The 26,596-nt window shown below is 38.3% G+C and overlaps 1 protein-coding gene across 2 annotated transcripts in view; it reads left to right on the forward strand.

The window, feature by feature from the left end:
* Positions 1 to 2,672: 2,672 nt before the first annotated feature.
* TRHR (thyrotropin releasing hormone receptor) overlaps positions 2,673 to 26,596 on the forward strand; it is a 39,126-nt gene continuing 15,202 nt past the window's right edge. Inside the window, exons 1-2 of one of the 2 annotated variants that reach the window (XM_003903072.5) lie at positions 2,673 to 3,426; positions 3,972 to 4,848. In XM_003903072.5, the coding sequence (XP_003903121.1) occupies positions 4,060 to 4,848 (789 nt within the window). In that variant the 5' untranslated portion in view covers positions 2,673 to 3,426; positions 3,972 to 4,059. Of the gene's footprint in view, positions 3,427 to 3,446; positions 4,849 to 26,596 lie in introns of those variants that run through there. The other variant, XM_021942562.2, reaches the window with a different exon arrangement.

A 26,596-nucleotide genomic window follows, 5' to 3' on the forward strand; every position in this document is an offset into this window, starting at 1 on the left:
CATATTAGAAAACCTGCCTGGTGGTCATCGGACGGTTGTCTCATCACAAGCTCAAATGCCTCATGGCCAAAGCTGAGTCATAAAATCACACTCCTGTCTCCCCAAACCCCTGGCCATTTTACACAGCTGACTCTTGTCATCTATTACTCCTAGTCAGAATGTCTTCACTTTCCCCACCTTTCAAAGGAAAGCTGTGCTTTTCTTCAAGACTGTTCTCAGGTGTTACGTTGCCTCAGAGGCCCTCTCTGTTCCTCAGTTGACTGCCCTGACCACCCACAAATGCCTTCCCTTCATAGTCCAAACCCTGTGAGTGCACATTTTTAGTGCATATCTCACTGTAACTGTTTACAAACCTGCTGCTCCCAATAGACCACAACCTACTTGGAGGTAAAAACAAAATTTTATGTACTAACTGCCTGACACATAGTAGGAGCTTAATAATTATGTGTTTAAAAAAAAAAAAAAAAAACCAGAGACACAGAAAAGAGACTGAATAATGGTCTTGCCCGTAAGTGTTGAAGAATGGCAATAAGAAAAGAATTGGAGTGGAGGTGGAATCGAGACATTCCACAGGTATGTCTTATATGGGTTCTCTCCTCTCATCTTGAAAACTCAACTATAAGACTTGAAGTAAGCTGTTTTCAGGAGGCCTGAAGGCTAACTAAACTCCTTGGGGGAACAAGATGGGAAGATGGGCTTTACGAAGTAAGACTTTTCGAGAAGAATTTTGGTTTGGAAGTGGTGGGGGTAGGGTGCAGTAAGGAGGAAACACCTTCATTTTAGGAAGCATTTTTCATTCTGAAAAGCAGGAGGCTAGACAAGAGACAAGCTTTTCAGAGTAATCTCTGTCATCTAGGCCAGGGATAAAGGCATAGGGGATATCCATTGTCCAGCGTGCTAAACCAGGTGGAGGAGAAAACTAGAACTCAGACAAAAATCCTGCTTGGGATAAAAGAATGTGCATTTGGATGGTGCCCTCCCCTGTCTCTCTCAGGAACTTGGGTTTGAGGCAGGGATCAGAACTCAACTGGTGGCAGAGGGCAGGGATGCATGACTGAGAGATGCTGGAGGTAGTGTGGAGTGAGGAACAGGACACATGTCCTGCATCAGGGACCCCTATAAACTCCTGACCACAACACCCACTCAGCCATAAATGATTATTTCTGTGAAGAAATGCAAGCCCCCCTCACTGCCAGACCTTTCAAATGTTTATGATAACAATCCCAATTTAACATTCAATTTCTCTATTTTGAAAGGTAAAAAATAATAAATTGTGTTAAATCCCTTGGGCCTACCCTGTACAGACCAAACAATACATGTCTGAAGGCTGAATGTGGTCTCACACGTCATTAATTTGTAACTACAAATAATTGGGAAGGAGAAATGGATATTCAAGGATTCCTCAGTGGTTCAATGGGTCAAAGTCATTCAGTATCATCCAGAACTTCACCTTTACCTTCATCTCATTATTACCCAGATTTGGGCATATTTTTGATATCCCTATGGTCCCGTCTACTCAAAATAGACTCTTCTATTGACCCCTTCTAGAGGGTTTTGTTATTTTATTTTATTATTTTTTGAGATGGAGTTTTGCTCTTGTCACCCAGACTGGAGTACAATGGCATGATCTCGGCTCACTGCAACCTCTGCCTCCCAAGTTCAAGCAATTCTCCTGCCTCAGCCTCCCGAGTAGTTAGGATTACAGGCACGTGCCACCAAGCCCAGCTAATTTTTGTATTTTTGGTAGAGACGGGGTTTCGCTGTGTTGGCAAGGTTGGTCTCAAACTCCTGACCTCTGGTGATCCACCCACCTCAGCCTCCCAAAATACTGGTGGGATCACAGGCGTGAGTCACCGTGCCCAGCCTACAGGTCTATTCTTAATCCACCAGATACCTTACAGGAAATTTAGCTAAGGGTATTTTTTCATTGTCAGTTAATAAAATAAAAGTGGAGAAGCATTAGCATTTGATGTATTCAGTTGTTATCTTGAGAAAAGACGCATGTTTTCCGAGCTTCTATTAAAAAAATACAGATTTAAGACCAGGCATAGTGCCTCACACCTGTAATCCCAGCACTTCAGAAGGCTGAGGTGGGTGGGTCATTGGAGCCCAGAAGTTCAAGACCAGCCTGGGCAAAATAACAAAACGCCATCTCTACAAAAGAATACAAAAATTAGCTGAGCGTGATGGTGTGTGCCTGTAGTCTCTGCTACACGGGAGGCTGAGGTGGGAGGATCACTTGAGCCCGGGAGGTCAAGGCTGCAGTGAGCTGTGATCATGCCACTGTGCTCCAGTCTGGGTGACAGAGTGAAATCCTGTCTTTAAAATTTAAAAAAAGTATAGATTTGCCCACTGGCTACTTTAGAGAAATAATAAAGCTGAAGCATACTTTTCTTCAAAAGATGTGTCTATAAATTTTCATTTCAGAGGTTTGGTAACAGAATGGCACTGGTATCGATTTTTACTAGATAATTTTTCCACCTGGAAATAGACTGAGACAAAACATTGCTAGGTGGTTCATGTGATTGGAAATCCAGAGGACAGGTGAAGGGGAAAAGCACCCAGGGCCGATAGATTCTATAAAGTGGTCCAGAAATAGGAGTTGAAAAACTTAACAGACCCTACGCAGTTTAAATTGATGTTCCTAGCTCAAAGAGGCCTTTTAAAAATAATTGTTATAAGCATCAGCAGATTGCAGCTGAAATGGTTTGAAATCAATTTTAACTCATTTTCCATTCACAAAATATGAGAGGAGGAAGCCAATGGTACTGATTCACTTGAGAAACAGTACAAGGGTTTTCATAGTAGAGAAAGAGGTTGATTTCAGCTCAGACAGATATTTCAAGCTTCAAGGGCCGTGTCTAGACTGAGAAGGATTTGCTAACCCCAAAGTCCTATCAAACAAGGAGTGTAAATGTATTTCAGAGCAGCTTAGGTACTGGCGTTTCTGCAGAACTTAGACGATCAACAACGACAAGGCCAGCTGCTTCTAGACCCCTGGCTTATGATTTCAGCTTTCCAAATTAAAGACGGTCTCATCAGCACATTTAATAGTAAATCCTCCAAGAGCAGAAGACTCTGAGTCAGTGAGGACTGACTGGCATTTGTGAGTGTGTGTGTGTGTGTGTGTCTGTGTGTGAGAGAGCGAGCGAGCGAGCGTGTATGTTCTCATTAGGGGACGATCTATGATTTGACAGCCTCACTGCTGCTGCTCCTGCTGCTGCTCCTGCTTCTGCTGCGGCTGTATGGTTTGTCAATAGTTGGAAAGCGCTGTGAGGCTTTGGAGAAACTGCAGTTTTAAAGACTGAGCACTGCTAAGTGGTCTCCCTCTCAAATAGAGTAGATGAGATTTTCTGCAAGATTAGAAACTTGGAACTATTACCACTTCATCTACCCAGAAAATCAGGCAGTGCTACAGAGGATAAGGTAAGAGAAGGAATTGTCCTCTCTTGTATCTGTGGGGCAGGGGGCATGGGGAAATGTCATCTCAAAGGCTTTCTATTTTATACCAAAGACATCTCACCCTCTGAGAGCAAAAGAGGCAACAGCTAAATTTGTAACAAGCTTGATTATCGAGCTTCTTGGCTTTTTCCTCTGGTATCTTTTTCTTCTTCATCATACTTTTGCCAGGCATCTAAGAGGTGTATTAGTATTTATTTTTCAGTTAGCAGATATTATTTAATTTTTTTTCAATCGGGCATTGTTTCAAAACAAGGAGTTTTTACTGTTTCTCTTTTCTTAAGCATTTTTCTCTGTTAAGAGGGAACTGATCCCTCTTAATGTGAGCTGGTCAAAACAGTTACTCCATTCTACACTAGAGATGCAATAAAGGAAGTTTTAAGAAGTACACATGAGCCCTATTCCCACAGAAAAATAGGAAGTGAAAGGAGTGGAAGTGAGGGTTATTTGTGATTGGGACTTGATCAGAAATTGTAACACTATTAATGAATATGTACTATGACCCTTCACAGGGGGATGGAACTGCTGCAATAAAAGTGAGCGCTGGAAAGAAGATGTTTTGAGAAGTCAGTGTTTCCAAGAAACTTTAAGCCACTAAAGATGGAAAACGAGACAGTCAGTGAACTGAACCAAACACAGCTTCAGCCACGAGCAGCGGTGGCCTTAGAATACCAGGTGGTCACCATCTTACTTGTGCTCATTATTTGTGGCCTGGGCATTGTAGGCAACATCATGGTAGTCCTGGTTGTCATGAGAACCAAGCACATGAGGACCCCCACAAACTGCTACCTGGTGAGCCTGGCAGTAGCTGATCTCATGGTTTTGGTGGCCGCAGGCCTCCCCAACATAACAGACAGCATCTATGGTTCCTGGGTCTATGGCTATGTTGGATGCCTCTGCATTACTTACCTCCAGTATTTGGGAATTAATGCATCCTCTTGTTCAATAACAGCCTTTACCATTGAGAGGTATATAGCAATCTGTCACCCCATCAAAGCCCAGTTTCTCTGCACGTTTTCCAGAGCCAAAAAGATTATCATCTTTGTCTGGGCTTTCACATCTATTTACTGTATGCTCTGGTTCTTCTTGCTGGATCTCAATATTAGCACCTACAAAGATGCTATTGTGATATCCTGTGGCTACAAGATCTCCAGGAATTACTACTCACCTATTTACCTAATGGACTTTGGTGTCTTTTATGTTGTGCCAATGATCCTGGCTACCGTCCTCTATGGATTCATAGCTAGAATCCTTTTCCTAAATCCCATTCCTTCAGATCCTAAAGAAAACTCTAAGACGTGGAAAAATGACTCAACCCATCAGAACACAAATTTGAATTTAAATACCTCTAATAGATGTTTCAACAGCACAGTATCTTCAAGGAAGCAGGTAAGCAAAACCCAAACTCCAAGTCAATAGAGGAAATGTGGGATAGAGTTCCTTGGAGATGGGAACAACTTTGCCCTGTTTAACTGATGGCAAAACCGAAATACAATCATGCAAATGTTTCACAGTGTAAGCTTCTGCCTAACATATTAAATCCATCTCTAAAGCAACTGGAGATCTAAAAATAGATAGGGAAAATTGGATAGCACATCAGCAGGTATCAGTTCAGGTGCTATTAAGATACAAAGAAATATAAACAGAAACTCTGGAAATTTACCTTTCATATGTTTGTGCCTCTCTGGAAATGTTATCAGAATATTTGGACAATTTCTGGCTTCTGTAGGAAAGAATTCTATTGCATGATAAAGAATTATCTTAAAAATTCATTGCACAACAAATATTTGACAGGACAGTTTGAAAACAGGTTAGTTAAAAAATAAATGAAACTTTCTTTGCCATTCTACAGTTACTCACAATGGAGACATATACCTGGCAAAGGTTCTTGGACTTATTTTTGGCAGGCTTAGTGGGGGAAGATTCTATCACCCTCTCCTCCAGCTCCTTGCACAGTGTCCCAGCATGCAGAAGCTGAAAATGCACTTTGCTCAGGAAATGTTCTAATAAAAAAGACAACATCCAGCTCAATTTTTCAGAAAGAATGACTCAATTTTTTAAAAAAATCTGTTTTTTTCCTGAAAATTCTTTTATGCTTTTAGATCACCTGAATGCCCATATAATTAGTTGAATAGTGGTTTCATTAGTGAACCAAGTGTAAAACTTTATTGCAGTACATATGATTTATGAAATGATATAGGAATAAAATACTTTTATATCATTTACACATTTCTCTATGTTTATACACTTCTTCTAAGTTACTTATAAACTTAGCTTTAAGTTTCTTCTCCTTGTTTGGTAAATATAATGAACAGATGATAAATATTTATTCTCATAGTTAAAAAAGAAAGCTAAACTTGAAATCAACATGCTGATTCTTTTAAACGGGTTGAATTTTCTCATATTTCTTGCAAGGAATATAGTTCTCTCTGTGTACCTAGTTAGAAACTGAGTGTACTTTGTAAAAAAGGATATATATGAATCATTCCCACTGTTACTTCATAAATTCTAGTTGATATATGCATTGTAACCAGACACAGCGAAATAAACTGCTAAAAAATTTAAGAGTTTTAGACATGCATGAAATGAATAATGAGCCATAACTTAAAGGAAACATATACTGCATTTTAAATGTTGCTGTAATACCTGGTTTATATAATACTTATTATTTAAGATAACTAGATGATAGGAGAGAAGACCTAAGCAACTATTACCAGCTCTTAGATTTCTTTTGCCTTGGATCTAGCAGTGCTACCTACTCTAAGGCTTATTTGGCCATTTATTACCCAAAATTTGATTAACGGAAATTTAGAGATCTATTGACTATCTTCCAAGACAAACGTTGACAATATAATAAGAAAGTAAAGAATATGTACATCTCAATTAGACACCAAACATGGGTTAATGTCAGCAGCGAGGAAGGTCAGGGAGTAAATTCATTCATTAGACTCCAATTTGCATTCCTGTTATAAATTTTTAAAACTTGTTTGTCTTGCCTAATGTCCTTTCTTTCCATTACAGTCATTAGTACCTATCAGCATTAATATGTTTTAATTTGCTAATTGTGTTACATATTCACATTCTTATTTCAAAACTGTTACCGATAAGCTGTCTTTACAGAGGCTGTATGATAGAAGAAAAAGCCAAAGCTTTGGCTCCAAACTTGGGCTTAAATGCCAGGATTCCATTCAAACTCTATAACCTTGGATAAGCAGAACTCTGTGAGCCTTAGTTTTGTCATCTATAAAACGAGATAAGTAGCAATATCCAAGATCCGTGTGAGGACCCATGAAATACCTCCTGAAAGATGCTTAAAGTGGAGTGGTGATTAATGCCTGAGTGTTAACTAGGCTCCTTCTTAATTTTAAAAATATATTTTGGCAACTGTGAGGGAACTACAGGTTTTTCCTTAAAAATCCACATTCACTGCTTTAACAAAGATTACTTGTTGAACAAATATGTATATGACATGGTAACTTCTTTACGGAGTTTGTTTTAATAATTAGAGCATTTGGAAATACATTCTGAGCATTTGGGGTTGTCACATTAACACCACTGTCAGCCTCCAAGAATAAGGAATGAAGTTCCCTTGTTGCAAACACCAATAACACCCTAACTGAGAAACATAGAGTGACATATAAGCCAAGAGGAGTGTATTTAAGCAATGTGCCTTGTAATTCAACCCTCATTATAGATGGGATGGGAGTTCAGAGAAAAGAAGGAAAATTACCGGGCTATAGGAATCAGAGAAGTCTTCAAGGAAGAGGTGGCTTTTGAGATGGCTCTGGAAGGATGAAGATAATTTGAAAAGTAGAAGTCAAGGACAGTATCCCATGCATAAAGCACAAGACATAGTGGCTGGGATGAGAATGGCGTGGGTTTGGAGAGGGGCCAAGTAGGGGCATATCGAGTGGGACTTATGGGATGGAGTGACTTAGTTGTCTGAAATGAATGATGTATTTAGGGGAGTGGTAAAAAGTAAGACTGGACTGATAGAAGTGTATGAGAGTGAAAGAAGAGAAAGAGACAGAGAGACAGAGAAGGCTGTGGAGGATCCAGACAATCGGGCAAAGAAAGGAATTTGAACTTAATGCAGAGGCGACAAAGAATGTGAGTGATGAGCAGGGAGCAGCGATGATGAAATGGTATTTAGGGATGAGAAATCTGACAGCTCTTGGGGAGGCAGATTTGAAGAGAGAGAGATCGGTGGCAGAGAGACCACTTTGGAAGTTGTTAGTAGCGATACAGGCATGAGGCAGTAAGATCATCTATCAGGAGAATTTAAAGTAAAGAGTAAACCAGAAAGATGTTTCAAAGAAAGAAACGGTGTGATGTAAACATATCCGACATAAAGGATGAAGAAAGGACAATTCAGCATGGCCCCAGGATTCTGAGTCTAGAAGAATGTGGTGCCCCTGATCAATGGAAATGAGAACAGTGAAGGGGAACCAGTTTTGTACAAAATTAGTGACCTGCTTTTTTCTTCTTCTAAAATACTTATTTTCTTAAATCTTTGAAAGGTTCAAACCTCCACCTTCTATAGCCAAAGGACTTTCATTTTAATATTTTCTCTGCATTTTTTTTTTAGGCAAGTTTAATTTACAGTTTAATAAATACCCATCTGGGTCAGGTCTTTCTAACCAAGTTCTTACATTCAAATGTGCATAGCCTAAAAGAGTCACATTTATAAAGGAAGTAAAAGAGCATTTACATGTAAAGGACAAATGTGAGTTTTTTCCTTGCTTATTTGTTTTTAACTTAACATTCTCTATGCAGAAAATCCAGGCCAGAATCTTTGTTTTCTTTTTTCCAGAGATTCAATTATGTTTTAGGAAACCATCGAAATGTTGGGTAAATTAAGTAAGATAAATTACCCAAACTTACGGCTTGGAATTGTGTAAACCAAAAGGATTATCTCATTGACTAAATACATTGCTTTTATAGTTGGTTGTTTTAATATAAAAGAGGCATTGTTTAAATTTTCATATTTGCCTCATTTCAGCTCTATCTACACAATGCCTCCAGAGTCCCTCATTTCAGTCAATTCAGGGGTTCCACATTATGTAGATACAATATCTCTATTATTGACTCTGTATTTCTATGTAATTGATTGGATTTCTGGTATTTTGAAAGCACAGAAACACCTGAACATCTTAGTAAAATGTAATATCAATAAATACATTCAATTCAAATATGTACTTTCTACAGAATGCAGAAATATGCAGAATATTTTATAGATTTATAAAACAGGCTACCAGTTTTATTTTCAATGGAGTTACTTTAATATTTTTTTTCTTAATTCTTACAGAATACCTAGTAGAGAAACCATGTAACATAGTCTTAATAGAAGCTCTAAGAGTAATGGCAGAATTCTTACTATGGAATTCACTTGACTCATCAAGCCTTAAAAATATCAGTCTTTGTTTCCAGGAAACTATTAAATATCTAGAAGGAATATTGGTAACCCAAGAAACAAAAACAACTTTCCTTTTTATTATTTATTTATTTATTTATTTATTTTTATTTATTTATTTTTGAGATCGAGTCTCCCTCTAGTCCAGGCTGGAATGCACTGGCGGTATCTCAGCTCACTGCAACCTCCGCCCCCAGAGTTCTAGAGATTCTTCTGCCTCAACCCCCTGAATAGCTGGGATTACAAGTGTGCACCAACACACCTGGCTAATGTTTTGCATTTTTAGTAGAGACGGGGTTTCACCATGTTGGCCAGGCTGGTCCTGAACTCCTGACCTCAGTTGATCCGCCAGTCTCTGCCTCCCAAAGTGCTGGGATTACAGGCTTGAGCCATCGTGCCTGGCACAACTTTCCTTTTTAAAGTAATGCACACCTTTTGCTGTTATTGGTGGTGATGACACTGATGCTATAAAAGCAATCATGTGTATTATGGAAAATATAGAAAACTAGAATAGGAAAAAGCCATCTCTTACCTCCTGACCCCACCTCTCAAGGACCAAAATCATCATCATTTTGTTATATTGCTTTTCTTATGTTTTCACTGGATCTTTTTTTTTTTAACACAATTATAGTCAAATGTATATGTAGTTTTGGCTTCCAGGTTTTCCATATAAAGTTTTGGGAATAATATTCTCAAAGGGAAAGCGCAAGGCAAAGCAAAAGAAAATGATCAGGATTGAGTTCGTTTCTCTGAGCCTCAGTTTTCTCATCAATAAGATGAGAAAAACAATGACCTCATAGTGCTGTTGCTGAAGTCATATGAGATATAACAGACAAAATTCAGGTTTGCTTTCCTCCCACCTGTCCAGCCACCTACTCTTCCCTCTCTCCTATGCATCTCAGTGATCCCCACCTCACTGGGCACCCTCCCGACCCTCTCTTAAGCACACCTCAGTCATACAATGCTCATGGAAAATGAAGACACTCAGATAAAGAACTGGCTTCCATGTGTCTTCCCTCTTCTCCCCTGCCTTGCTCCAACTCCTACCTCTAGTGCTATTTACATTTTCTTTCTTTCTTTTTTTTTTTTTTTTTTTTTGAGACAGAGTCTCGCCCTGTCACCAGGCTAGAGTGCAGTGGCACGATCTCGGCTCACTGCAACCTCCGACTCCTAGGTTGAAGTGAATCTCCTGCCTCAGCCTCCCGAGTAGCTGGGATTACAGGCATGCGCCACCATGGCCAGCTAATTTTTGTATTTTTAGTAGAGATGGGGTTTCACCATGTTGGCCAGGATGGTCTTGATCTCCTGACCTCATGATCCGCCTGCCTTGGCCTCCCAAAGTGCTGGGATTACAGGCATGAGCCACCATGCCCGGCCTATTTACTTTTTAAAGAATACATGTTTTGGGGTGTGAATGAATGTTTAATTAAATTGGGGGAAGATACTGAACAATAATGACCTACTGCAAAATTTTACTTAATGTTGACCCAGCTCTAGCTTTAGAACTTTTGCTTTCCCTCCAACTCATTTAAAAAAAAAAAAAAAAGGAAAGGAGACTAAGAAGATAGTTACTGACCAGCCTTCTCCTGTCTGGTGCTTGGATACCCCAAGTTTGCATTTTGAAGAATTCATGAGAGGCTATGTAAAACCTGCAAGACACATAGGAAAGGAGGCCTATTGTTGGAATGTCAGGGAGTAGGGCTGACATTTGGAACCATAAAATCTCATAAATTATAAACGTCAGCAACTGCCAGTTCCACCTACATCTACGAGAACCTTTACTCAACAGATTCATTCTTCTCCCCAGGTAGCTTAATCAATGATTAAGCTCACAAGGCAAATTAATGATATTAAACTCTTCAGTATTAGGCCTAAATTAGAGGCTTCCCAAGAGTACTGAGGCTATAGACTCATCTTTCATTTCATTTTTTAAATTTTTTCATTTTTCAATTTTTCTTTTTTTAGAGATGGGGACCTTGCTCTGTCATGCAGGCTGGAGTGTAGTGGTGCAATCATAGCTCACTGAAACCTCTACCTCCTGAGTTCAAGAAATCATCCTGCTTCAGTCTCCCAAGTAGCTGGGACTACAGGTGCACACCGTTGTGCCCAGTTCATCTTTCATTTTTAATTGTTTTATTTATTCCAATGTCTGGGTTCAACTATATGCTTAATAGTGTAAATATCTCTAAGTTCAGGAGAAAAATGTATAATTTTTGTGACAGCTTACAGCTAAGTGTGCCATTTTATTTTTATTAAAGAATAGTTATCTATTTTCTGATTCACATCCTGTATAAGAAAAGATTTCGTACATATCCTATAAATTATCTCCTAAAGTTGTGTGTTTTGTGTGCTTTGATTTAGATAAATACACATTGGTTATTCCTAATTTTATATTTGTATAAAAACTGCAAATATAAAATTAGGAATAAATAATGTGTATTTATGAATAATTGAGCCATAAGTTCACTAGCAGAGAAAAATAAATTATTCTATATGCCTACAAAAAAGAAAGACCAATGCACCTATAGAATTCAATCTGTTCACACAAGAAACATCATAAAATCAGCTAAACTTGAAGATGACAAACTACTTTATACTTCTTTACATAGCATCTCATGAATTCTTCAACATGCACACAGATACTCCAAGTTCTAGACACATGAAGTCTGTTTGGTAAGTATGTTCTTAGTTTCTTTTAGGTTTTTTTTTTTTTTTTTTTTTAATGAGTTGGGGGAAAAAGCAAAAGTTATAATGCTTGAGCTGGGTCAGTGTTGAGCAAAAGTTTTGCAACAGGTCATTCTTATTCAATATGTTCCCTAATTTAATTAAACATTCATTCACATCCAAAAAGCCCCTAGCACTATCCTAGGTATAGAGGTTACAGGGATCTATGAATACAAACTCTTTATCTTCAAGGAGCTTAATATGGGCCATGTACACAAATAATTCTGAGTATACCACTAAATTCTATGAGAGAAAACATGGCAGCCATGAAAGGAGAAGGAAAATGGGGGAAGGCTTTTGGAGTACATAGTATTTGAACTGGACCTATAAAGGTGGGATGAATGCCTGCAAGCAGCAGTAAAGTCAGAGAGAAAAGAAGGAAAGTTCAACAGAAAGGGGGAAGTAAATGGGAGAAGACTGGGCGTGTTCAGAGTAGGAATAATCTGGTATTGTTGAAGCAAGCTATGGAAGGCAAGTGTCTGGAGAAGGAAGTCTGAGCCAGATTGTGGTCCTGCTACATCTAATTCCCACCTCTCCTCCCCATCCTGTCCCTTGTCATTCTACATGCTTTCTTCTATGCCCATGCTTACGACTTTCACCTGAGTCTTCGGTGTATAGCTTCAGAAAAGACATCTCCCTACCCATAAATACAATTGCTTTTTGGACATCACATAATTACATCAAATCCGATAGGTCTAAAACAAAACACATTATTTTGCCTTATAAACCTCTACCTCTTTATTTCTTTCCTACGTTAGATTCCCAAACCAGAAACCTGGGGGTCCTTCTAAGGGCCTTCTTCTCCTGTTATCCCCCTGCTCCCCATAGCTAAGCAATAACCATGTCCTAGTGATTCCAGCTCATTATTCTCCTGCTGACCTACTTCTCCACTTGCACCACTGCTGCCCTTGTTCACCGCCTCTCACTGCCCTATTTCACTGCACACCTTACCAGCTTCTCTTGCTCCCATGGCACTCTCCTCCAAATCATTCTGCACATTACTCACTAAGGGATCTCTCTAACACAGAAATACTATCAGCATAATTTTTACAGTCCCCTGAGCGCTGGAGTTTTAACTCCTTAGAATCACAAATAAGAACTTGTCCCTTTCCTACATTTTCGGCTTCCTCTCACATGGCTCTTGCAACTTACACATTATGCTCCAGCAATTCTGAATTATTTGTAGTTCTCTGAACTTGCTGCATTCTCTCAGCTGGAACACCCTTCATCTGGCAAATCCCCAATTATCTTTCAAGTCATAAATCAAAAATGATACCCAACCGCCCCATCAAACCTTAACTGAATTTCTCAGGTAGATTTATATAGCTACTTTCCTAACTACATATATGTTAGGTGTTCTTCCTATGTTTCCACAGTACTTTGCATACACATATGCTTTAGTAATTCTTTGTCCTCATGATTGGTAGCATGTCTTCCCACTCTCACTCACATCCCGAAGAATAGGGCCTTGTATTCTGGTACCCTCAGCCCTGTGTTTGGCATACAGTAGGTTCCCAAAAGTGTACACACTCAGTGGTGTGTAGCTGCCAAGGAGTACAGGCTTTGCAAGAGCAGGTGATTACTCTCACTCCCCAACTCCGCATTCGGTGCCATCACACTGGTGGCTTAAAATTGGTCATGGTTGAATTACTTTACAAAATCAGCAAATATGACAAGCCAGGGTCCCCTCTTTTTTTGTGGAGAGATGATTGTTAAATACTTATCAGCACACTTTTGTGTTTGTGTGTGCATGTATATATAAAAATATATATGTGTATATATATAAAATATGTAATTTTACAAATGTAGTAAAAGAAAGTATCAAAGAATACATTCATACAGACTTAGGGGCTCGGTCAAGTCCAAAACTCTATTTTGCTTCCTGAAAAATTATCCTTTACATGTGACATATTCTTCTCTGATTTTAATTAAAATCTCCTTGTCTTTTATTAAATCCTTTTTGAATTCCCAAAATAACAAAAGTGCAACTAGCCAGCACGATGGTGATTGTGTTAGTAGAGAAGATGTTTTAGGAAGATTTCTCCCTCCAAATAGGACAGGCTGATTTGGAAACATGGCACACTCAGATAATTGACTTCATTGTACAATAACCTGTTGGCTTTCCCATGAACCTTTAAATTCCTTCCACAATAAGATAGCTACCTCGGACAGAAGGCATAGAGAGGCAGAGAAATGACAGCCCAGGGAAGGGAAACAAAATGAACAGAGGTATAGAGATGAGAACAAATCCATCTGAGTGCTCCTATGTGACTAATTTTCCTTAAACAGTTTTCACACATTCATCTCCTTAAAAAAAAAATATATATATATATATCCCAGCTTCTCTGAGGGCTTTCAATACCCTTTAAAATATGACCCTTTCATCACTTTTCTTTCTTCATCCATTATCTCTTCAATTCAATAAACATTTATTAAGCACCAATTTTATGCCAAATACTGTCTAAAGAACCAATAATACTCTCTTCTGGAACATTCAGTAGAATATGAAAGATCTACATTAAAACACAAGGTTAAGCTGTGCAGTGTACAGAAGAGACAAGAAAATGGTACTTATTGTGCGTAAGTTTGAAGGCAAGCCCCCAAGGGATACAAGTCACACTCAGGCTTGAAAAATGAGTAGGCATTCACCAGGCCAACATGAAATACAAGACCTTCCAATCTGCAGAAGTAGTCAATGAGGCCAGAAAAACAAAACCCAAGACCACCATCAACACCTGCCTTCTCAGTTTTCTCTTCAAGCTATTGAGCAATGCCAGAGAATATCACATTCTACAGACAGTGGCTTCTTCACCCTTGGAGTTTCCATTCCAAATGGGCCTTCAGGGATTTCTGTCTATCCATGTGCAGAACCATAATCAGTTTCCTCTTTTTATGTCTTAAATGCCTATTTCAAAATTCCCTATGTTCTTGTGTCATTTTACATAGAATTCTTTCCTCTGAAATTTCTCACACACCCAATATCTCCCTTCTATTGTTATGACGGCAGTTCCAGTCCCATTGTGACCTCTCTGCACTGTAGGCAAGAAGGCTGATCTCCTGCCTTGCCACATATGAAGAAGCTTCCTTCCAATCCCCCTTCCTCTTTTTTTTTTTTTTTTTTCTTTGAGACAGTCTTGCTTTGTCACTCAGGCTGGGGTGCAGTGGTTTGATCTCAGCCTCAACTTCCTGAGCTCAAGCAATCCTCCAACGTCAGCCTCCTGAATAGCTGGGACTACAGGTGTGTGCCACCATGCCTGTCTAATTCTGTTCATTTTTGTATAAAGACGAGGTCTCACTATGTTGCCCAGGCTGCTCTCAAACTCCTGTGCTCAAGGGATCCTCCTACCTTGCCCTCCCAAAGTGCTAGGATTACAGCCATCAGCCATCACGTCCCCCAACCCGCACCCTGCCTCCTGATTGCCCTCCTCCAGTTCTTCTTCCAGGGTGCTTGCTGCTAGAATAATCTAAAATGTAAACTTGATACCATTGCTATGCTGCCTGAAATCCTTCAATCTTCCCATTTTCTATGTGTTGAAATCCCAAGTCACTGTATTAGCATATTAGGACATTTATGATCTGCTCCCTGCTTACTTTCCCAAACTCATCTGCCCTCTGTCCCCCAACACACCCTGATACAGGCAGTTTCCATCACTGTTACACTCTCTCATGCCTGCCAACCAGCATGCAGACTCCTCCAGGCTTGAGCATTCAGTAGACCCTTATTTGACCTGTTTCTTTCTATCCTCCCTGTGGTAGGTGACCTCTCAGAGCAGGCTTTCCTGACCACCACTGGCAGGGTTTGGTGTTTCTCCCTTCCCTTTGTATCATTTTATGCATTCATCTGTGTGGTTCACCATTTTGCTGTTAATAATTTGTTCCAATGCCCGTTTCTCTCAGCAGACTGTGCATCGCACAGTGGCAGAAACATGATCCTATTTATTGTTGTGTCCACGGTGCCTCCATGGTGCCTAGGGACATATTGATAAATGACTAAACTAGTAAAGCCTGGATATACAGGATAAGAACGTGGAAGAATCAAATATGACTCTAAAGATGTTTTTCAGGAAACAGAAAATGGTAGAATTATTGAAAGAAATGGTAAGCGAGAGATATTAAACAGAGAGATATTAAGAGGAGGACTTTTATGGAGGATTTGGAAATATGGGATTGGAAATGAGTGGTCAGGATCACATAAAGTGGATTTGTGAATCAATATAATAATAGAAAGAAGGTGTGGTGGGGGTTGAATTTAAAGCCTGAAGAACAGACTGACAAACACTGAGGTCTAGAAGAATGTTTACAAATAGGAGGCTAAAATGGGATAGGAGACTTAGCTAGAAATAAAAAGACCTATTTTCTCCTCTTGGACATGGCTAGAGGGCCAAAGACATGTTTTAGTGGATTCTGTCAGTTGGGAGAAAAATTAAAGAAACGAAAATGAGCCAAGGAGCAAGCGAAAACGCAGTTAAAAGAATAAGTGTATTTATCTAAAACAGAAGTCACGGTCTTGCCACTGGAGTCAAACACCACACTTGAGAGCTGCATGGAAGTACATGAGAAGAACTTGAATAAATTTAAAGCTAAATTAGCTCTGAAAATTAAACAAGGCCACATACATATGCACATGGATTAGGATGCATAATGTGAAACACTTGACAGCCATATTCAGTTGAAATAAAAATAGATAACATTTCAAAAAAGAAAACACTGCACCCTTTCATAAAAAACACTGGTGACTTTTGGCTATAACCCTTGGATAGATTGCTCTGAACATAATTATATAGTAGCTGCAAGAAAGTAAAGCATCCTATGCCTCTCCATTCTGGGCCTTTGTTGTTTGAGTTTTATGAGGATTTATGACTATGGGGAAACAGCATATTTTCTGTGGGCAACAGCTCTTAGCTTAGAAAATAAGGAAGTGGCTCAGTGAGAGAGGTGGCACCACTGTGAGAGTGAGAGAGGACAGCGGCAGGGTGAATGCAGAGCACCCCATGAATTTTTAAAGATCATTTTTGTATAGTTAAGTGACTCAAGCCCCTGGCAATGTGCAGAACTGACACCCTGCCATGTTTCTTCTGATAGGAGTTCAGCTTTGTGACTCATTTTACTTGACAAACATTTGAAAGATTATGCACACATAAAATTCAGTAGGGGAGGGCAGGAGAAAGTAATTCACTGGTCGATTTTCTGTTTTACTAGGAAAAATAGGAATAGGCTCAGATTCAGAGTATATTTACAGGAGAAATATTTAACTAGAGATTATAAGGGGCTAGGATGGACCTCCAGGGATTTCTTTAGGAATCCATTGGAAATCTCTCTGAATAAGTTAAAAGCAATCGAATCGATACATTGGCATAAAGCAACTGCAGTACACAGTAGAAGTGCTATCCTGGAATTAAGCATGGTCTGTTTCTGAATTCCAAAATAGTAATTCTATTGTTACAATCCCTTCCAGCATGTTATATTACATGGGACAGGAAAATGGTGAAATTAAGGAGCAGATAGATTCGGACAGATTTGCATCTCCTCACCTATGATTGATTTAAAAACATACTAAATGTCAGGGATTTTGTTAGCCATTAGGATACAAAAATGATTAAAACAAAGCTTATGCTCACAAAATGTTCACAGTCTAATACAGAAGACAGAATAGTAAACTGATAAAGTCATAAAGAAACAAATGTTATCATAGTGAAAACACATAGATTAGTGGCACCTGATCTACATGGCTTGGGGAGAGGTGGGCACCAGAAAGGCTTTCTGGAAATGAGCACTCTTAAGCTGAGCATTGTGGATTCATAGGCATTTTGTAGGTGAAGGGAAGGAAGATGGTTTATGTACTAGGAACTACAGAGGTGAAGACCAGAAATCTAGAAATAACACAATCAGTCCATAATATGGCAAGTAGCTCCTTAAGTCTGGGCGACAAAAGACGAGACTAGTGAGGTAGGCAGAGATCAGGAAATAAGGCCTTTATTTAGTATATATATGAAGGATTTGGGCAAGCTTCTAAAGGCTATGGAAAGATATTGGGAGATTACAAGGCAAAGAGTGTTATAATCAGAGTTAAGCGTGGGGAAGACCACTCTGTCTTTAATGTGGCCAAATAACTGAACCAAAGTCAAAGCCATTAGTTAGGAGAGGACTGGAACAATATGGGCAAGATATGAATCAATCTCCAAGGGCCTAACAGAATAAGGTAAATAGCATTTAGGATAGGGAAGAAAATGATACATTTGGAATAGAATCAATAGATTTGGTGTGAGTAGATGTGTAGAAAGTGGAATCGAAAGGAGTCAAAGTGACTTGACTTGAACCATGGAGAGAGAAAGTGGTGTGACTGTTGATAGCCTGAATTCCAGTTTCACCCCTTGGAGTGAGAGCCAGGGTTGGCTGCTGACTATGTGATGTGAACAAGTTAACTTACAACCTTGAGCCTCGGTTTGCATATCTGTAAAAAGAATAACAGTACCTATCTCACAAGGTAGTTATTAGTCTTGAGTGCAAAATTTCATATATAGTACTTCTCACAGTGCCTGCAACATGGAAATAATAAATGTTAGCTACTGTTATTATTAATTGAATAGTGTAACTTATGTGCCTGCAACATGGAAATAATAAATGTTAGCTACTGTTATTATTAATTGAATAGTGTAACTTATGTAAATGTTGACAACAGTAGAGAAGAAACATACTTCAGTAGGGTAAGCATGTCAGGTTTAGTTTTGTCCATGTTGTACTTGAAGTGTCTATAAAATACCAGGATACAAATAGAAATATAAATTTGAGGCTCAGAAGAAACATATAGACTGGAGATATAGCTTTGGGAGTAATTAGTATACAGATGGTTTGTTGAAGACACCAGAGTAGATGTAATCACTAGAGGAAATTTTGTAACGTAGAAAAGAAACCCTGGCATAGCTAGAATTCTAGGAGAATGAGATGAAGAGCCTTTGAAATAAACAGAGAAGGAATATTCAGAGAGGGAGGAGGAAAACCAGGAGAAAGAGTCACAGAAATCAAAGAAGGAGACTATTTCAGTAGTGGTCAATGATACATGTAAAGATAAGGACTGAAAAGCACCCAGTTTGTGAATGCAGCTTCCATAAGGTGTTGGGGAAATAAATAAGATTGCATGATGTTGGTGAATGATGAATGGAGGAAAAACTAAAAAGAGGGTAATAATATACTACTGTTTTAACAAATTTGATTATGAGAGAGAACAGTAATAACATGAAGAAACAAGGCAAGGTATTTTTGTTTGCTGTATTTTGCTTTACTTCTTAAGATAGAAGAAATCTATGTCTGTTTAAATTTTGATGGGAAAGAGCTAGTAGAGTAGAAGGAATTATTTGTAGATGCACAAGCAAGACTTGATATTGATGGCTCATGGTTCCTGAGGAGGCAAAAAGGAATAGGATAGTGCTCATCTTTCTTTTTCTTGTCAGAAAGGATTGTGTCTAATTCACTGATCTGTCTGCAGCACCTAGCACAGTATCTGGTACATGGACGTATCCAATACATGTTTGTCCAATAAATAGATAAATGAGTGAATTAAAGAATAAATGAATGAGATGCAAAGAAAAGAAATAAGGATGACCATGGTTGCAGATTAATTTTAAGTAATGAGGAAGAAAGGTGTGAGTTTAGCAAGCTGGGCTCTATTTTTTCAGTGAGGTAGAATGGAAAGTCATTGATTGAGAATGAGGGTAATGGCAAGGAGAAAAGGCATGGCTGTTAATTGTGGGAAATGGGAGAAGTAGGGATGGGTAGACTGCTAACAAATTAAGTTTCATTCATTTAAAAAAAAAAGTGAATTGGTACGGTACTAAATTACAGCTGATCTGAATTTCTTTGTGACATCTAAACACTTTCCAGTAAGTCTGTTCTGGGACTCATTCCCAATAAACTATATTTAGAGGAGCCATTTTATTAGCCAGTAGCTAGCTGGCAAGGTCCTCAAGGTTGTTTCCTTTGCTGTTGCAGCCAGTGACACACCCACAACAGGTATGATCTCATATTTAGCACTCTATTCCCCTTCAATGAAGCAAGGATCTTATAATTAAAGGCCAGACTGAATCACACTGGATGCATATCCACAGGGAAGGGATTTCTTCATTTGCCAAAAAATTCCATCTAAAGCCCTAATTCCCAATCAATAGAAGCCAAGTGTCTCAGTACATCCCTTATTCAAAAACATGTGAACAAGGCCAACTTATGAGTAATAGCTCTATCTTCACAATCTTAAACCAGGTCTTTCCTTTATCAGCATTCCCTGATGATATGTCTTATGTTCATAGTCCACTTTTTTTCTTCCCCTCAAATATCTTGGCTGTTTCCACTTTATCTTTAAAGAATTCTAGAAACACATTTAGAAGCAATTCAATTAGCTTTGTGATAAAAGCAGCACACTCCATTTTGCCCACAGTTCTTGACTTTACTTTGCTACTGCCTTAACCTCAAAGGAATGTGATAGTGTGAGGTACAAATGCTCTTAATAAACAGGATCGATCAAGGGTGCTTGACTCTTCTTTTCATGTGCAAGTATACTAAGTTTTTTGTGCCTCACCAAAACCATCAAGAGTACTAATGGCAAAAGCCAGAAAGGCTTTCTCTATCAACCACTCTTCACACTTGAGCATCATGCAGAATGTTTGGTTGTTCCTTAGGGGAGCTCTCCCAACTCAAGAAGCCTGTGTCAGCCACTCGAAATGCAATGCAAACCCAAAATTGAGACAGGTGGAAAACTGCCTGATTACAGCTTTTAAGCTAATGAATAACAGTTTCTGTCGCTGGCTCCTCCTCAACTCCATCCACTTCCTCAGGATAATCAGTCGGGAAACGTTATTAAATCACACCAGGCACATTGTTCCCATCATCAACATGTTTTAAATCAGACCAATGTCCATGCATATACCACAAGTAGAGAAAACAATCTTGATTTTTTTTAAAAAAACATGAACACTGAGGCACCAGAAGAAAGAAAATTTATGTTCTTATATGCCTTGTTAATCAAAAAACAGAAACTTCTGGGTTGTGATGAAATGAATTATCAACTCAAATAATGTTTAGTGCTCATTAAAAAGATCTTGGTAGCCTTTAAGGAGGGTAGACTAAATTTTTGCAAATTGATTCCTACATGTAAGCCCACTGCCAGGTAGCCCACTATGTTTAAAGCGTTACAGTAGAAAATTATTACTGTCGGAATTCTACATATTCAGTAAGATCATGTTTCTTCTTCAGCTAAAGTGACCAAACACAATTCCAAAAATTAATGCTAGAGAGTCAAGTTGCTTAGTAACACTGAGCAATATAAAATATTCTTTCAAAAGCACCAAAAATGTATCATGAAGACAACTTGAAAAACGATGATTAGCAAGGACAAAATTCACAAAACCATTTTTCCCAAAGAGAAATAGAAATGTCTACGTTCAGAAGTAAAACATCTCGGTAAACTGTTATGTAGTACTGCTAGGGGAAATGCTATGCACAAAAGCCTTTGGAATGAGTAGTGATTTCCTTGTGTACTACCTGGCCAATATTTTATATTTATTACCATGTGACAGTCATTATGAAGATTTGAATGTATTGTATTTTAATATAATACCTTGTAAATTTATATATTACAACTTTGTTGTTGTCAACATTTATTTCACCCCAAAACCCTGAAGAACAGGACATTTTCCAGTCAGTAGCAGAGGTACATCCCAAGACAAATTCTAAAGATGAGGCAACATTGCAGACTCTCCAGAAAGCATGGAGAGTTTTGAAACTCCCCTCAAGTGATTTCTACAACCCTCACAAAACTTCCCCATCCCAGTTCAATAACCACTGTTTAAATATTCTAGCTTAAATTCTTCAGTTAATATCACATTTGGTAACTGAGCACCGGGGCTCATGCCTGTAATCCCAGCTACTTGGAAAGCTGAGGTGGGAGGGAGGATCGCTTGAGCCCAGGAGTTCAAGAGCAGCCTGAGCAACATAGAAATACCCCATCTCTTGAATAAATATATTTAATGCAACAGATTACATGTCTGATTATCTTTCTAACAATATAATCCAGAAAATAATCTGTCCCATTTGCATATGCATCCATCATTAGTTAACCTTTATAATAGATAATATTGCTGAGCTGTTATATGTGCCAGGCATGGTGGTGCTAAGGGATTTTCACACATCATCTCATTTGTATCTATGACATAAGTGTAATTTATCCTGTGATTTTTAAAGATGAGTGCTATAAGACTTAGTGATATTAAGCTCATGGTCACCCATTCAAAAAATGGAAGAGTAAGTCTAATTCCTAGAATCTAATCCAAAGTCTTTGATGGCAACACTATTCTCCGCTTCCTCACACACTTGCAGACGGTATGAGCATCACAGAAATGAGGTGCAGAGATAGAGGATATATCTGCCCAAGAAAAAGGGAGCATTATCTTATATGTGTGAAAATTAAATTCATTCATTCGTTCCACAAAAATATGTTGAATACTTGCACATTTCTGAATCCCGAGCACTCTTTTAGACCTTGGGAACACAGCAATGAACAAATATGACAAACATCCCTGTTGCATGGAGCTTTCTAAGGAGAAACGGGGAAACAGGGAATAAAAAACAAATGCTCATATTATATCAATTTGTGACCTGTCTGATGGTGGAGAAAAATCAAGCAAATAAGGAAAATAATTAAATGCTGAAATGAGATGGGTCTAATTTAAATAGGGCAGTCAGCGATATTAAATAAACAACCAATTTTCAGAGCATGTTGTTGTACTGCATCCATATTCAGGCACTGGTGAATGTCATTTATACATCAATACCTGAAACTCATACATTAAAACCTGAGTCTTTCCGATTGATGCAATGTTAAGACACCAGGCTGGCCTACATAAGTCATTTGGCTTCTATGTGCAAGAAATATAGCATTAGCAATACTATTTAATTATATTTTATAATACTTATTCTAAAAGAAAAAACATTCTACATTCTAATTCAAAACTGCAACAACATTTCCCAGTGGTGGAATAAGAACCTTTCAGTAGGTCAGTAATTAAGAGAAGTTTGTGATAGATGTTCCTTTATTCAAATAGGTCTTAGCTCTCTTCATTTTTGTAAGAGAAAGTATGGCAATCTCTATCCAGTTTTTCTCACCTGGGAATAAGAAATACTTACTTTTCTAGGGGCAGATTGAACAAGAGACTCTTCTGCCTGGTTCAAATCTCATTTTACCATCTGTAAGTGGTGTATGAGTTTCTTCATTTGTAAAATGAAGATAATACTATCTTCCTTGTAGTGTTATTGTGGAGATTAAATGAGTTAATATATATGAAATACTTAGAACGGAACTTGGTGCATGGTAAATAATGGATGTTTTCTATTATTAGTTTCAAAAATAGTTTTACTTTTCTCAAATTTGCTATGTTGCCAGCACTAGCATAAGCACTTAGCACATTTATTCACACAGCAACCCTGTGAGGCACATGAAAATTTCTGTCACCATTTTACTGAAGAAAAAACTGAAACTCCCAAACAGTAATGGGCCCAAGGCCTAACAACTGGTGAGTGCTGGAACCAGGATACCCAGAGGGACTGTCATAAAAAAAGGAGAGTCTTTTATATTGGTAAATTAAGACAATCTGATACAAAATCCAAGGAACTGGCTTGCTGTGGGCCCAGAGGGCCAACTACCATCAATTTGCACATGCATCTTCTCCAAGAGGTTTCCACACGGGTTTCTACACTACATTTTGATTCAACCATGCATGAGAGCACATATCTTCTGGAAAAGAGCCCTCACGATCATTAAAAGTATAATGATACCACGATTCTTTTAGGTGTTGGTAGAGAGATAATGCAAATTATGATTCTGTCATAAGAGAAATAAAATTCTAAATCAAAACTTTGGTTCACAAGCTAAGAGCCACCATAATATGGTTCATATTACTCATGGGCTATGTTGATAATTAAGAATTTGAAAAAAGTTAGCCATAAATATCAACAGTAGTTTGAAACAGATGATATGCATTTGTCTGTTATATTAAAAGTGTTCAACTACTCCACTGTTTGGCAAACTGCGATCATGGAGCAAAAGCAGTTCTACTGCTTGTTTTCCCAATTAAATTTTTAGCAGAACTTAAAAAGCCATGCCTGTTGCCTTATTTATTGACCATGGCTGCTTTCTCACTACACTGGCAGAACTGAGTAGTTGTGACAGAGATTGCATGGCCCACAGACGCTAAAATATTTACTATCTAGCCCTTTACAGTAAAAGCTTGCTGACTTCTGAGCCATTCCTACTTAAGAATTTATTTGTGAAAATAATTATATACTTAGTACATGTACTGGTGTTTGATAATTGCTCAATAGATAAATTATAAATACACATTAAATAAATATGTTTGCATTGCACAAAATTGCCAAATACAGGAAAAATCAAGCTTATCACAGGCAGCCTAAACTGGCAGCTAGTTCATCCCCTGCCTTCATTTTAACTCTTTATCTCCTTAAAAAAATGCTTTCTGTGTTATGTTACAGCCTGCTTATTTCAACAGGCCCTAAAAATACCAATTTATAATCTAAAGATGCAGAATGGCATCATGAGAAATAGCCTTCTACAACTTCATGAGTGAAGGAGGAGCAACAAAAGATTGAATGTGACAACTGACAGATAGAACAGAGCAAGAATACCTGTCAAAGCGAGCTTTGTATCTTTTGGAGGCAAATCCCATTTTAGGTTGGTATATATTAACATAGTGCTGATCAATATTCAGCAACAGGAAATGAACTTAGCATAAATCATATGGAGTTAGCATTCCCTCAGCTCTTTATTTTTCCTAAGTTCTTCATAACAGTATAGCCAGTAATTCTTTATTTCTACAGAATAACAGACTGTTCCCCGAAAAAATTTTCTTCACTGTAATTGCATTCTGATCTATCAGTCATGTCCTTTTCTGAGAAGGAATCTTTACACATTGATTCTAATTTTTAAATGCAAGAATTTTTGATGCCAAACTTGTTTTAGAAGTTAGAGATAAAAATATACAATACATATCCTGCCCTCTTATATACCAGGAAAGAAACCAGACACAATGTAATAATGACATTTGTGATTAGGAATGGAAACGTCAAATGGCAACATGGAACTCCACAGCGGCAGAAGCACTTAGACTAGCATTCATGAACTGTTTTTCTCATTTGTTTATTCATTCATTTCCTGAATGTTTATTGCACCTACTAAGTGCCAGAGCCTCATGTTGGCCCTTGAGTGGCAACCCTCAAGGAGGCATCATTCTATGGAATAATGAGAGACAATATATAAGTAAACAAGTGAAGGAACCTTTCAGGTTGTGAATATTAGCACAAATGAATAGAGAGGGAGACATGAGGGAAAGTAACTTGAAGAAGGATTAATATTTACCACTCTCCAGAATTATTAATGTCTCAGAATCTGTTTTTCTTCATTTTTATAATAAAGAGACTAGAATACCTGCCTCATAAATACTATAAAAATTAAATAATTCAATAAAATCCCTGGTTCTATGTTTAAAATATAAAGTGTTCAATAGGATATTATTATTATTATTTATTATCAAAGGCTTCATCTGTCATTTGGTTAAATACTACACATTTACCTAGTGATGGGAAATCTCATTCCCTTAAATTATGGAAAATTAGCTGTATTTTATTGAGAACCATACCCTATGCTGGTGCATTACCTAAACTACCTCATTTATTCTTCATATCTCTTTGTATTTCTCAGACGTATATACTGAGGCTTACAAGGGTGCAATATCTTGTCCGGTGCCATACAGATAGTAAGTGGCAGAACTAGACTTAGATTCCAGCTAGGTCTGCCTCCATAGCCTGTTCACTTCATCACTATACTAATACTACAAACCAACTCTGACCATATCATCGAAAAGAGACTCTGATGCAGTAGTAATCTGTGTTGAATGGTTGGAACTCATAGCCAGGGCCAGCATGGTTTGTAGGCTCAAATCATGTTTTTAGTCAAGTAGTGAAGAAGCAGATAAGTGCAAAGAAACTCCATTCAGTCTGTTAGGTTGACACAGAATGATAAAGCTGGCACCTCTTATCAAGGATGCAGATTTCAAGACAAGATAAAGAATATAACAGTCCCTTATATTAGAAAGGTATAGCACATATTACAATGTGATTTTATGAATCCTCATTCATATGTTTTCACACATTAAATGCAGAGGTTAAGGCTCAAAAATCTTTGAGTAGCAATGGTTTGTAAAGCTGAAATTTAAAACCAAGGCTTCTGATTTTGAAATCCATGTTTAATTCATCAGAAAGCTGAAATCAGTGGAAAACGTTGAATGTATGGTTTGCTGAAGGAAAGAAAATGTGCCTACCCCTTGGCTGACTCTGTGAGCTCTTCTAGGACAGCTAGGAAATTAGCTCTGTAACTCCAGGCCTGAGCATAGTACAGGCTATCTCCCTTGGGAGAGACACACGTGGAGAAGGAGTCTGATGCCTCCCAGGTGCTCCCAGCTCTACGATGAGGGACTTTGTCTAAGATTTTTAGAAGCAAGACAACTAAGTGCCCTCTTAAAAATCTGGCAGCTCTGAGAATTTTACTTCTATTTAAGGATCACCATCATCTCTCTCCTTCTCCATCATTTGCATTCTATATTTTAAAATATCCCCTTTGATTTCCCAGCCCCTACTGGGTAAGCAGCTGAGGAATCACTTTCTGTGTTTCTGTTTACAATGTCACCCTTAACAGACTGTATAGCCAGGGAAGCACAAGTAAGAAAAGAGGCTGTGAAATATCTCCCTTGGGAAAGATTGGTGTCTTCAGGGAAGTGCTACAGCTAGCAGCTCAGAGCCAGCCAAGATGCCCAGTTAGAATTCCTAAAAACTAGTTCCAGATGAAAATATAACCAGGAGAGGTAACCATACCCTAGAGAGCAAAGTTCAGAAAATTAAAGCAAGCTATATTAGGGCAGACTTTTCCATAGGCTTAGCTATTTA

The sequence above is a fragment of the Papio anubis genome, chromosome 8, assembly GCF_008728515.1.
Source record: "Papio anubis isolate 15944 chromosome 8, Panubis1.0, whole genome shotgun sequence".
Classification (NCBI taxonomy): Eukaryota; Metazoa; Chordata; class Mammalia; order Primates; family Cercopithecidae; genus Papio; species Papio anubis.